The following is a 14,331-nucleotide window of genomic DNA, read 5'->3' as shown; positions in this document are numbered from 1 at the left end:
TAACTCAAAACAGTTCATAGAAATTTAGGGTATGCCGATGTTCATGGCCATGCTCGCTTACTAAATTCAAGTTAACTTTGTCTTGTTGAATGCAGTGACTTGCTGTACTAGACCAGTGGGTAGTCAGAAAGCCTACAAAAGTGGCAGAGAAAGCAAGGCTGCTGAAAGTTATATCAGTGGTCTTGGAAAGAAACAAAAGCAGTCACTACTTACTTGTGTGATAAAAGAAGTATACTTTGATACTTGAAAACCATTTCTGTAAATGTAATTTAACGTAGGGAACAAGATGTTTTGTCTATGGGAGTGCCTTTTAGTAAAGAAATTCACAAATGGACACCAGCTTAAGATGATAATGTCTCTTTGAGGGGGCATCTGCTGAGAGTTAATTTTCTTACATTTTAAGTGATATGATTTTGGATCTGTTTTTCCTTTTTGTGATTTTTTTGTACTTAAAATTTTTTAAATTTTCTCATATACATGTGTTTGTCTGTATGTGTGCCATGTGCATGCAATGCCTATAGATTCCAGAAAGGGGCATCGAATTTCCTAGCACCGGAGTTCCAGGCAGTTGTAAGCCACCTGATGTGGGTGATCAGATCTGAACTTGGGTCATCTGTGAGAGCCATCTTTCCAGCCCAATAACAAATATTTGAAGGTTAATGTTACTATCGTGTCTTTGTTCTGAAAATGCTTTATTTTTTGGATTGCTCAGTTATAATTTATATTAATTAATGAAGTAATCTATAAAGAGATTATTTTTATTCTCATCTCTCCGACTTCCTTTCTGATGCCTAATTTTGTTGTAGGCATTATCAGTGGAAAAGGGTGCAGCTTGTCTTCAAGTGTGTTTGTTCACAGCTTGTAACCCAATGCTCTTTTACAGATGATTCTCTGGGACTGGGACTTGAAGCAGTGGTGTAAACCTCATTACCAGGTAAGTACAAATGGTACTCATGTCTGTTTACATTAGCCATCCTTTAGTAAAGTTACACTCATAGGCTTTCTTTAAAATAAAATGTTCTTTGCCTGAGCTTAGTCATGAAAGTAGATTTTAAAAGTTTATTAAATATAAATGTAAAATAAAATTAGACAAACCAAAGTAGTTGTTTTAAAAGTACTTCTAATGTAATCATTGCAGCACGAATTCGAATTGTTCTTAATAAAAACCCAGAGTCAGATGTTAGGGGGTGGAAGCTAAGAGATCAGAGAATCAGAGTAGCCAACCACTGGAGAGTTCTTTTACCTCTACCAATGCTCGGACGGAAGGGGCGATCCTTTCTTCTAACTTCATTCACCAACTTCGGCTGTCTCCACCAAACCACAGACTGCCCTGAGCTCCTGTCTCCTCCTGCCTTATATTCCTCTCTCTGCTCACTACTGTCTCCACCCCCCTAGTGCCAGGATTAAAAGTTAGGATTCCAAGTGCTAGGATCACCTTTGTGTGAACTCTGTTTCTCTTTTAGACAGATTCCATCTAGCTCAGAGTGGTTTTGAACTAAGGTGATCCCTGGCCTCTAGTGGCTTAGCACTGCCCTCTGATCTTTAGGAAAGCTTTATTTGTTAAAACATAAACAAAAAAATCATGACTCAAAAGCTACGGAGAAACCCTGTCTCGAAAATCAAAAAAAAAATCATGACTCAAAATAAGTATGTGATTATATTATATATTAAGGATGAGGTTTTCCCCCCTTTTTGGTATGAGACACTGATCCACAGAGGAAGAATAACAGATTTTAAGTCATATATGAAGACTAAATTAACTGTCAAAACATTCTATTGGGGAAGCAAAATTCTTTACTTTCATTATCTGAAATATTTCTTATTGATTTTTAACATATGTACAGAAAAGTACAACGCAGTGAGTTTTCATAAGCTAACTCTTGTGTGTAACTGAGAGACAGCACTATGACCTCAGAGCCTCATTTGCACTGCTGTACCCCAGAGAGAGCCTGTCCTGACTTCTAGTATTTTTTTTCTTATTTTCACATGCTATATATGCATGTATAAATGGATATGGAATAATGTATACTTTAAGATCATTTTTGATCACTTAAGCATTATATATCAGTATCAGAAAAATGAAAATAGAAGTATAAGGAGAAAGAGAAAAATAATTCTAAAACACCATGATTTATATGTTATATCTGCTAATTTTTATTTTGGTAGGTCTTTTTAAATACAGTCTACTCTGAAATTGATTATTTCATATAATATTTTGAAGTTTTTTCATAATAATAGAGAAACCTTAGGTATTTATGTTACAGTATTTTTGTCATTCTCTTAGCTTCATTTTACTAGTTGTCTCAACACTGATTTTTATTTTTTTCTATTTATTTATTTATTTATTTAAGATTTCTGTCTCTTCCCCACCGCCGCCTCCAATTTCCCTCCCCCTCCCCCAATCAAGTCCCCCTCCCTCGTCAGCCCAAAGAGCCATCAGGGTTCCCTGCCCTGTGGGAAGTCCAAGGACCACCCACCTCCATCCAGGTCTAGTAAGGTGAACATCCAAACTGCCCAGGCTCCCACAAAGCCAATACGTGCAGTAGGATCAAAAACTCATTGTCATTGTTCTTGAGTTCTCAGTAGTCCTCATTGTCCGCTATGTTCAGCAAGACCGGTCTGAAAAAGCCTGGGATTTTTTTTTTTTTAAGAATTTTTTTTTTATTTATTATGTGTACAGTATTCTCAGTATTCTGTCTGCAGGCCAGAAGAGGGCACCAGACCTCATTATAGATGGTTGTGAGCCACCATGTGGTTGCTGGGAATTGAACTCAGGACCTTTGGAAGAGCAGGCAATGTTCTTAACTGCTGAGCCATCTCTCCGGCCCCTGATTTTTATTTTATATTTAACTATTTCTAGTTTATTATTATTTTTTTGCATTGTAGCTGTAGGTATGTCTGTGCATGCATTTGCTCCCAAAGGCAAGAAGAGGGTGTCTGGAGTTACAGATGGTTGTGAGCCACCATGTGGGTACTAGGGACTGAAGCCAGGTCCTCTGGAAGAGCAGCGAGTGCTTTTAACTGCTGAATCATCACTTCAGCCCTCTGATTTTTACTTTCAAGCAGTGTGTACAGTAGCCACAATAGCCCCTAGGATGAAAATGCCCTCTGGATCTTGGTAAGCAAAAATAAACTACCACAGTAATCATAAAGCTAAGGAGGAAAGCACACATGACCTGAACTAGGATTCCTCCTCCACTAGTTATGTAGTGGGCTTTATCATCATCCATGTTCACAAAGATCCTCAGTTTCCCATTAAAAGAGATTCTAAATTACTGATGAAATCTAAAGATAAATAAGCAGTAATGGTCAGAACCATGGGTTTGTCTGACAGGTAGGTATATATTAGGCATCTCTACCTTTTTCTTCTTACTTTCTAATAACCCTTATCAAAGTATAGTATTCATGTAAAAGTACACAGCTCATAAATGTATAACCTGATTTATTTTCTCACACTGAAGAATTAACATTCCCTATCCTTTTTAGGCCCTCTTCCTAGTTATTCAGCTTTCTTCCAGGGAGCAGATCCACCTCCGTGGGCCGTCTTACTGTCCAAAACACCAAATAACCACACCCTAGGTCAGGGTATCTTGTTTGTAGGCACTCCTGAAGTCAGACCTCTTGTCAATAACTTTGAAAGAGTGAGAGTAGGCTTAACTCTCTCACCGTCAAGGTGGAGCAGATCCACTTCCCTTCCTTCCTTCCTTCCTTCCTTCCTTCCTTCCTTCCTTCCTTCCTTCCTTCCTTCCTTCCTTCCCTCCCTCCNCTCCCTCCCTCCCTCCCTCCCTCCCTCCCTCCCTCCCACTTACCCACCCACCCACCCACCCACCCTACCTACCTACCAAGTTACCTACCAAGTTTCGTTGTGTAACAACCCTGGCAGTCCTGGAACTCACTTTGTAGACCATGCTGGTCTCTGCCTCTGCCTCCTGAGTGCTGGAATTAAAAGTATGTACTACCACTGCCTAACAAAGCAGTTCTTAATTTAAGCTTGTGTTTTGTTTGTTTGTTTGTTTGTTTTTCTGTTAGGATCTTTTTAGTCCTAATCTTAATGTTCTTTAAATCTTGCTTGAAATCTGAATTTGTTTCCCCAGACACCTGATGTATTGGGGAAAGGCCCTTTCTATTTCCTGTGAGTGTTCTGCCTCCCATCCTCTTGTCTTGTGCCAGTTGTGAATCACTAACAAAGTCCTTGAGGGAAAAAGAATAGCACAGATCAAAAAATACTGTGTGTGTGTGTGTGTGTGTGTGTGTGTGTGTGTTCGTGTTCTCAGAAGCCACAGACTAGAGTTACAGGAGCTCTAGAGTTACAAGTGTTTGTCTGCACAGGTGCTCCATGGCCTATTCTTGGTAACTAAACCCAGGCCCTCTGGAAGAGCAGCAAGCAAGTCATACTGAGCCATCTAGACTTTTGAGTTCCTTTATTTCTTTCCTTCTTTCTCTCATTTATTTTTTGAAACCAGAACATTTACTTTATGACTGATTGAAACTCTCAAGATGAACTGGATGCTGCAACAGCTGCTCTCTTGGGTTTAGGTGTTTCTTCACAGAATTCATATCTGAATCTGCAATAGACAATTTTTAGGTGCCTCATTCCCCCAGTTCCTGTAGTGTTTTGTCTCTTAGCCTTGGCAAGGTATAACTCAGCTATACTTTCTCTTGGACTTAGCGGGATAGCTACATTTGCCACAGGTCTACTTCTGAAGGTGGTAGGCCATTAGAGCCACAGTGGTGGCAAATGTGTGCTTCTCATTGAGCTGCGTTCTAAAGGATGGTGTTTCTTTCCTCATCTTGCTTCTGCTGTGCAAAAAGACTAGAAGAGAAGGCACTTTTTCTATTTCCTCTGAGTTCATTTCTATCTTTTCTCTCAGCTCTTGAGTCCTTGACCTTTCATGCCCTGAATTCTTGACTGTTCTGTGTTGCCTTGCATGTATGCTATAGTATTTATTTCAGTTTTCCTAGTTTTAGGCCACGGTTGGTCTGATACCAACTAGTCTCCCTTATTGAAAGTAGTTTGAGAATAATATTGGTTTCCTTAGAGAACTGGTTAAAATAGTAGAATTAAATAAAAATGGAAGCTCATGTTATATTAATTTTAATAGCAGTAATTATTAAGCATCTCTGAAATCATAGTATAAGAATGATCAGAAACTAAGTTGTTTAGTATTTAAGGGCCAAGTGCAGTCACTTCTAGTGCCCCAGTTGCAGATTCTCCTCGCTTCCTTCTCCCCCTCTCTTTCTGTCTTTTTCTGACTCTACTTCAATAACATAAAGATTAAGAAACAATTGTTAGCTTTCTGTACAAACTCAAGATTTTTACTGAATATAAGACAAGAAATGGACTCAATGTTCAACGTTAAAATTTATCATAAATTATTTGAATATTCAACTTATTTCTAAGTTGAATCATGTTGCTGCATTGCTCACTACTTCTCTTCTCACCTAGAATTAAAGAGCAAGACTTTGTCTTAGACCTAAAAGAATTCACACACCTTAGTAAAGTTTCTTTTTGCATTTTTGCTTTCTGACTCACCAACTCCCTCCTCTATCATTAATTTTCTTCAAGTTGTCCTGGTATCCATGTTCTGCCTCAGATAGGCCAGGCTGACTTCTGCTTCTGCACTTTGTGTTTGCTAGACTCTGCACTGAATACTTATTTCTATACTGCCGTCGTTCCTGACAGACATCTGCCTTCTAAGGGAACACTGACTAACCTCTAGAATTGCATTAGCTCCAATCACCTTTGTTCTCTTTTCTCTTTCTATGCATTTGTCCTTTTTTTGTGTGATTTTCAAAGTCTCCATGATCCTCCATTGACAAATAACTTGGGATATGATGTTCTCAACAATTGTAAATAGAATTCTACCAAAGTTTTATATTTTAGCTCCAACTATGCCATTCATACATTTTATTTTAATTGGTTACCACTTGTTCTTTTGAATCCTCATACCATTTTTTCTGTACTTTTATCCACATTTTTCATAATAATACTGATACTCTTTTAAGTATGTGCATTTTCCTTGTTTTATATGTTCTACTTGTATTAATCAGATTTATTTCCACATAAGCTTAGGAGGTAGATGTTATCTTCTTTTTTAAGTTAAAAAAACCAAAACATTCAGATGTTAACTAAATTGTTCAAGGTCACAGTTAGGTTTAAACTCTATACTTCAAACCTGGGAACCTTTGCAGGACAGGTCTCTCATGATGCTAGACACTCCTTAAGTAAAGTTATGAAAGAATGGCTTTCCATGCTTATAAGTTTTGCCATGAAGGAAAAGAAGTCATCTATAAATTATTGAAGTAGCAGGGTTGCAGACTTCAAAGTAAACACATATTTAGTTGTGTGCTGGTTATAAAGTAATGAATGTCATTAACATGAAATGGGCTAAAGAAAATAAAACCAGATTATACATAAAATACCAAAAAAGAAAAGGCTAATGCTTACAGTATCTGTTACACACACACCCCAATTAGAATTTTATTATTTTGTTATATTATTTATGCTAAGTCCACGTGATTAAAATTTTGTAGTTAATAGGATTATATTATTTAAGTATTATGAGATATACCTTAATTTAAATTAGAGTGTTTTTTTAATGTTAAACTTTATGTGCATCAAATACATAATTTCCCTTTTTGTTTTCTAGAATTCTGGAAGTGGAAATGGAGTTGATCTTTCAGTGCTAAATGAAGCTCGCAACATGGTGTCAGATCTTCTGATTGACCCAAGCCTTCCCCCACAAGTCATTTCTTCTCTGCGGAGTATCAGTAGCTTGATGGGTGCTTTCTCAGGCTCCTGTAGGCCAAAGATTAATCCTCTCACACCATTTCCTGGATTTTATCCCTGCTCTGAAGTAGAAGATCCAGTTGAGAAAGGAGATCGAAAATTTCACAAGGTTAAAATACAGTAATCGTGCAGCCTATTTATCTCATTTAATGATTTGTTTTCATTAAAACATTCCTCTAATTGTTTTATAATACACAATTTCCTTTCCAAAGATCGGCTTTTTTATATTCTATCACGCTGCCTGTGACTTTACATAGATTTACAAAATAAAGTCATTCTATGCTCATTTTCCATTAATTTCTTACCAGTGCTCAAGTTCTTATATATGCTGGGCAAATGTTTTGCCTTTAGCAGTCTTTATTTTAAATAGCACTGTTGTACTTAGAAGTTACAATTTATATGCTAAGAACTATTTGGTATCATTTTTGTAAGTAGAAAACATCAAGGAACTTAGTTCTAGGCTTATGTGACTAGCAAATCATGTCATTAATTTCTTTTCTTTTATAGAGTCCAGGAATTACACTTGTTGAACCAAGAACAAATGACCACTATAATAACATATTATTATTACTTAATGATTTTTACAGATTTAAAACCTTGCCTCCCTTTACTCACTGATAATTAGATATGGAATTACTTTTTTGTTTTACTTAAAAAATCAGATTTATGTTAGACGCTGATACATACAGGATATATTAACTTGATATATATTATGTTTGTTCATAATGCTGTTATCTGTCACTGTATTGCGACGTCTTTACTGATAGTTAAAATAATAAAGTTTTAAAAGTAGAAATATTTTACGGATTATGGTAGTCCAGTTACTTATGCAGCTTAGAGCTAACCAAGAAAAGATAAAATTCCAGTAAGTTAATTCTGTCAAATTGCACTAGTTATATAGAGCCTAGGTAAGGAAAATACAGGATTTTTAAGGTCTTTTGAATAATTTCATTTTCTCAGCTCTTAGCATTAGGGTTGAGAAATGTTGAAAAATTAAGCAAGATAGGGACTTAAAAACATTTGATCATCTGGATACCTTTTCTGAAAATATAAAAAATGGTGGTCATCCTGGGCCCTAACTTTGTCCTCTAAAGTTGATTTTTAGTGTTAGTCTTCCATACCCATTTTTAAGCTCTAAGTTTTTCTCTCTCTTGAAATGATGAGTAAAATGTTAAAAGGTGTAGTCATAAGAGTTCGGGAGCTTTTTTTAATAAGGAAAAAATAAATAGAGCAACATTATGGAAAAGTGGAAGCAGGAAGTAGAATGTTAGAAGATTTTTAGAGTGAAATTTTGTTTTACCTGTACATTATATTGATATTTTCATGTGTCCTTATACATAGCATATTAAAGGATGCTAACTTAGCCATCTGGAATTGTTTGACAGGGACTGAGTGGTAGAAGCAGTTTCCCAGCTGCGCAGCTCAGGAGGAGCTCAGGAGCATCGGCATTGCTGGGTACTGAGCACTGCTCAAAGTGGGACCGCAGCAGCGGCAGAAGGCCTCACCAAGAACTAAGCGCTTCAAGGTAAATTCTGAGAGCCTTTTAAACCAAAAGCACCCATTTTGTTTTGACAAATAAAACTTGAAATAGTTTTAAAATCAAGGAAGAGTTGTTGCAGTATTTTTAGGACAACATAGGTAGAAATTCTTAAAGATGGTTACTGTACTGAGACTTCGAGCTGGTGTTTCAGTTCTTGTCTCTGTCAAAGAAAAAATGGAAAGATGAGATAAAGCAAAGATTGAAAGTTAATTATAAGGCAGAGAAATACTACTCAAGGGATGAATTCAGGCATGTTACTAGAGAATGCACTGTGGAATTTTGGTTAGCTTGATAGGGAAACTTTATTGGAGGGAAGTATTGCTTAAGGTATTGTTCCAAAGAGAGGAAAGATCAGGGAATTCCAGGGATGGCTGGAATTTTTGGGGGGGTGGGGAATAGGCCTACTCCTTTTTCTGTTTTTATGTGGGGTTTTCAAATGTGGGGCATGACATCAGATGCATGGTGGGAATAGACCGTTTTGGGTTACCCCTTGTTTTCTTTTAAGCCTGTGTAACCCACTTTAGCAATAATAGTTATAATAAAGAAACTTATTCTTAAAAAGAAGGCAACAGTCTCTCAAAAGTTAGGTCAGCTGGGTGCAGTGAATGCTGGAACCTTAAAAAGCATGTCTGTATTTAGGCAGTGGTTCTCAGCCTTCCTAATCTGAAACTTTTAATACAGTTTCTCATGTTGTGGCCACCTCCAGTTGTAAAATTATTTTCATTGCTACTTCATAACTAATTTTTCTACTCATATAAATCGTAATTAAATATCTGTGTTTTCTGATGATCTTAGACGACGCTTGTAAAAGGTCATTCTAATCCACAGAGGGGTTGCGACACACAGGTTGAGAAACATTTGCTTAGGAATATTAAAATCAATTTAACATGTTGTGTTCCTGGACCCTTCCAGCCTCTTCTGCAGAGGCTCAGACCTAGAGGTCTGCCATATGCTAGGCAAGGTTCCTACTATTATGCTGGGGCGGCATTCAAATATATGGAGGCAGTCACCAATCCATTGTGTAGGGTACCAGGGTGGGTGATTCCACAGTTCCTGACTTGGAAAAGAAGAATATTCCTCAGACTTATTACAGTTGCTCGTGTAAGGCAGCAAGAATGTTCCACACCTGTTCTACCTTAAGCTGAGACTTCTTCATATTATATAATCTCCTAAGAACTGGCTTGAAATGAAACACTGCTAAATCAGAAATCACAGTTAAAAGATGGCTTGGAAAATACAGGAACTGAAATTTTATGAGTATTAATAAATATCATTTTACCTGGTAACAAAGGATTCAATACTTTATATCCTTTGAAAGCCATGAAAGATAGGAATGAATCTCTTGTGTAGGTAGACACTTTTCAGTCAGTTACTTGGGTTAGTAGAATTGTAAAGAATGGAGATTCCATGTTAAGCTACTATCTTACTGAGCAGGTGTCAAGCTAAACTTTGTTTGAGCTGTGTACAGTTAAACATTTGAAACAGTAGATGACAAGATTAGAGCATAGCTGTTCATATGTTAAAATTTATATTAGGATTCATATGAGAGATACACTCATAATTCACATTCTTTTGTTGTTCGTTAGTTTGAATTTTATAATATTTGAACAAACTAATTCCTTTCTCATCGAACTTTAATGTTTAGAACAATAAATTGAATTATGAATAATTTATAGTACAGAAGAATGAGAAACAGTACAAATTTTGTCTTGAATTTAAACATGACTTTTTTGTGTTTTTTTGTTTTAAATTAAAGTATGATGTGGGGAAATGGAAATAGGAAATAAAAAGTGAACTGAAGATTAGGTTTTTTGCTATAGGAAAGAATCACAATCTTGGAAATATGTTGGGTTTAAAAAGCAAGAACAAGGGGGCTGGAGAGATGGTTCAGAGGTTAAGAGCACTGGCTGCTTTTCCAGATGACCTGAGTTCAATTCCCAGCACCCACATGGTGGCTTACAGCGATCTCTAATGGGATCTGATGTCCTCTTCTGGCATGTAGGCATGCATGCATAGTGTTCATCCATAAAATATAAATAAGTAAAATTTTAAAAATGTTTTTAAAAAAGAACAGAAATGACTGGTTTTGTTCTACTCCTCACATTTGCATTACATCAATATATTTTCAGTTAAAATGTGTAACATATTGAATTCATTTTTAAAATAGAAATATAGTTTAGAAAAATCTCAGTTAAGAAGTGTTCACGATGTAGGTAGTTTCTCTGGTTTCAGTAAACTTATTCAAACAAACTCATATTTTTCACCAGAGATTTAGAAACTTGACCAGAAAAGTAATTGGTGTCGTGTGTGTCTCTTTTAAAGAGATGCACACCTTAAATTAGGTTAAATATTATTTTTCTTGTATGCATAAGTCGGAATTTCTCAGTAATAATTTCCAAATGTACTTTACACATAGTTAGAATGAAATAGTGTGTTGGCTAGTATATAAACTTGACACAAGCCAGGGTTATCTGGGAACATCAGTTGAGAAAAATGCTTTCATTAGGCATTTTAGGTAGACCAATTGGGCATTCTTTTTGATTACTGATCAGTGTGGCAGGGCCCAGCTCACTGTGGGTGGTGCCACCCCTGGGCTCGTTGGTGGTCCTGGGTTCTATAAGAAAGCAGGCTGAACAAACCATGAGGAGCAAGCCATTGAGCAACCTTGTAGCCTCTGCCTCCAGCCTGTTGCCTTGAGTTCCTGCCCTGACTTCCAATGAGTGATAGTGTGTGACCTAAGAGTTATAAACTAAAATAAACTCTTTCCTCCCCAAGTTGATTTGGTTGTGGTATTTAATCGCAGCAATGAAACCCTAACTAAGCCAGTCAGGAATATGTAAATAGCAACCACCCCATCCATGATATACAAAATAAATTTATGCAGAACAAATATTTTATATCTGTACTGTCTGAATTGTGGCCCTTAGCTACATGTGAATCTTGATCATTTGGGCTGTGTCTAGTATGACTAATTGAATTTTAATTAACTATTAGAGAATTTTATTTAAACAAAGTCATGTGATTACCAATGACAGTTTTAGCTAGAAATCTTTAGGGTTAGTAATATCTTGTAAAAGTACACCAGTTCCTTTCTGTGCTCTCTAAGCTATAGGAACTAGGCTGAAAATTAAAAAACACACAAACACAAATTGAGACAGGCAGACAGACAGGGCCACGGGGCATCCTTGAGACAAGAATGCCAAGAATGCCCACTTTATTGTGCTCAGGGACAGCTTATATAGGCTCTGGCCAAGTCCCAGCTTATCAGAATCCCCTGCCATCAGAGTCTTGTGCTTAGAGCAGCTGCAGGCCGCTCAGAGCAGAGGAAAACAAGTTGTTTACAAGAAATTCGGGGTCTGTTGGTCCGCAGTCCAGAACTTATCCCCGTTTTTATATAATTAAACCAGGGTTTTGGATTGGCATGGGCGTGGCACAAATATGATGACAATAAACTGGAAAATGCCCTAGCAGACATGCTCCTTCTATGTACTCAGTGCTGGTACCAGCTGTCAGATAGTCACTGCAGCTATCTGGCTGATGGCAATTCCAGAAACGAAGGAGGAGGCTGCAAAGGTGACAATAGCGCCACAGGAGGTGATCCCAAAGTCAGCATCAGCTGATTAGCAGCAGTTATAAACACTGACCTTCTGCCTCTGCCTCCTACAGAAAAGCCCACTGCTGGCTGCAAAGTCTTGGGCACTGCCAGCACCACAAACTCCTGGGCGTGCAAAGCCAGGAACCACCATGGCTCCTGGCACCGCCTCTGGCCCTCTCTGCAAGCACTCACAGCAGTGGGTTGCCTCCCTCACAAAGCTGTGCTCCAGCCACCACCTTTCCACTTGCAGGGACTTCAGGAAGCAAGCTTCAGCTCAGGAATGGCTGAAGGGACCTGAGCTCTCTGCCTGCCTGCATGCCACTTGTAAGGCCCATAATAGCGGACAGGCTCCCAAGCCCCACTTAAACAATCATTTAGGAAATTTGGGTGTAGTTCTCTAAAATACTTCCTGCTGATTGGGGATGCTCTATCTTTGGGGGTATTCACAGGGACATTTCAGGGGGTTTTGGTGCATCAAACAACATTAGCCTGGAATGAATCTACAGGTTCTCATCTTTTGTGGAAACAAAAACAGAACCTCTTTTCCAAAGCAACAAATCCTTAGACCCATATTTTAAAGTCAAGATACCTTTCTTAGCAGTTCCCAGAATCAAATGTCTCTCTCCAGTCAAAAAAATTAAACACAATAATAAATATAATCTTAAAATCTCTGTGCACATTCCATCCTTTCATGGCTTATAATCTGACTGTCTACTCTGTCTCTTTAAAGACTTCCTCAAACGCACATACATACCCATCTTTAATCCACCCTCACCATTCCCAAGGGCCATCTCACTGGGGGCCTCTACACCAGTTCTGTTCCGCGCTCTCCATGCTATGCGCTACAGGAACTAGGCTGAAAATCTTAAGACGCTCAAACACAGACAGAGTCAGAGAGCTGGGACCACGGGGATATCCTTGAGACAAGAATGCTAAGGACACTCACTTTATTGTGCTCAGGGGCAGCTTATATAGGGCTCTGGCCATGTCCCAGCTCTTGGGATTGTTCACCTGCAGACTCATCAGAACCCGCTCCCCTGCCGTCAGAGTCTCCTGCTTAGAGCAGCTGCAGGCTGCTCAGAGCAGAGGAAAACAAGTTGTTTAAAAGAAATTTAGAATCTGGTGGTCTGCAGTCCCCAACAATAGCTCGGTATTCACTCTAATATTGTTTTGTTGTTGTTGTTTTTTTCTTTTTTTGACTTTTATTTTTTTTCTTTATTTTTTTTTTAGTTGTTGAAAAAAAATTTTCGCCTCCTCCCCATTTTCCATTCCCTCCCCTTCCTCCCACACATTGCCCCCTCATCCCACTTCCCTCCCCCTCCCCCTTCCCCCCACTCCATTCCCCCTCCCTCTCAAGAATGAAGAGCAGTCCAGATTCCCTGCCCTGCGGGAAACCTAGGATGAAAGAGAACTATAAAAATATTAGAGTGAAGACCTCTCTAATATTGTTATAGTTCTCTTTCATCCTAGGTTTTTGGGTCTTAATTTGAATTCAGCTCTATGTGTGATTATAACTTCCCTGTCTAGGAATTTACATGATTATAGTTGTAAGCCTCTCTGGATATAACTGAAGCCAGACCTCTCATCCCTCAGCTGTCACTTTTAAAAATCTGTTATCATTGTTTGGCCTTTATTTTTTTTGAATAATTTTATCTTCTCCTGGCTTACAAAATTAATTTACCTAGAATACTTGGTGTTATTTTGTACCCTCCACCTCATTCCACAGATAGGAGATAAATCTATCGGTGTAATGTTGCTCTCTATTTCATCTTCTCCTTTATCATAGTTTTGCTATAGCTCTCTTGGGCTATTGAATTAGCCTCTCATAGACGATTTTCATGTCCTTCATCAATTGTTCCATCTTCCTTAAGCAAAGTTTTGATTATATGGCTTTCTAATCATTAAGTCTTGGGATCACTTACTGATACCTATAGAATGAGTCTTAAACTCGTAGTCTGGAAGTTGAAAGTCTGTTGTTACCTTATGACAGATCTGCAGCCTTACTTGGAAAAGATGGATCTCCATGGAGCAGTCTTTTAACATGGGTTAACTCTTGGACTGAAAAACAGAAAAGAAATAACAAAAATGTTGCTGATTAAAAAAAAAAAAGAGCATTGAAAATAATATAAGCTCTCTACATAAAAACAATAAGCATACAACTTTTTTAGACTTACTGAAGGTTTCTAATAACCATTTAATTTCCAGATATCTCAGTCATCAAAAAATGCAGTCATCTGAGAAAGCAGTTTTGTTCATTAAAGAAAAGCAATTGGTTTAGTTTGTGAATTTCCTTAACACCTATTTTTTTTCCTGTTTTATGAAACTTTTTGCTTTCTAGCCATTCCCACCCATTAGTACTGAAGTCTTTCAATTACATCAAAATGTTTGTTACACTAGCACTGATCT

At 37.7% G+C, this 14,331-nt stretch overlaps 2 protein-coding genes across 6 annotated transcripts in view; one reads left to right on the top strand and one right to left on the bottom strand.

Annotated features, from left to right (window-relative positions):
• Cyp2r1 (cytochrome P450 family 2 subfamily R member 1) overlaps positions 1-14,331 on the bottom strand; it is a 700,872-nt gene that overhangs the window by 624,936 nt on the left and 61,605 nt on the right. The window lies entirely within an intron of this gene.
• Positions 1-14,331, top strand: part of Pde3b (phosphodiesterase 3B) — a 141,033-nt gene that overhangs the window by 93,044 nt on the left and 33,658 nt on the right. Inside the window, exons 3-5 of the mRNA XM_050143153.1 lie at positions 884-934; positions 6,651-6,899; positions 8,176-8,315. Coding sequence (XP_049999110.1) covers positions 884-934; positions 6,651-6,899; positions 8,176-8,315 — 440 coding nt within the window. The remainder of the gene's footprint in view (positions 1-883; positions 935-6,650; positions 6,900-8,175; positions 8,316-14,331) is intronic.

This window comes from Alexandromys fortis, unplaced genomic scaffold (genome assembly GCF_014885135.2).
Source record: "Alexandromys fortis isolate MF-2015 unplaced genomic scaffold, M_Fortis_MF-2015_v1.1 scaffold_45, whole genome shotgun sequence".
Classification (NCBI taxonomy): Eukaryota; Metazoa; Chordata; class Mammalia; order Rodentia; family Cricetidae; genus Alexandromys; species Alexandromys fortis.
Note: the sequence above shows the minus strand (reverse complement) of the source record. Positions and strands in the feature narration are given on the sequence as shown.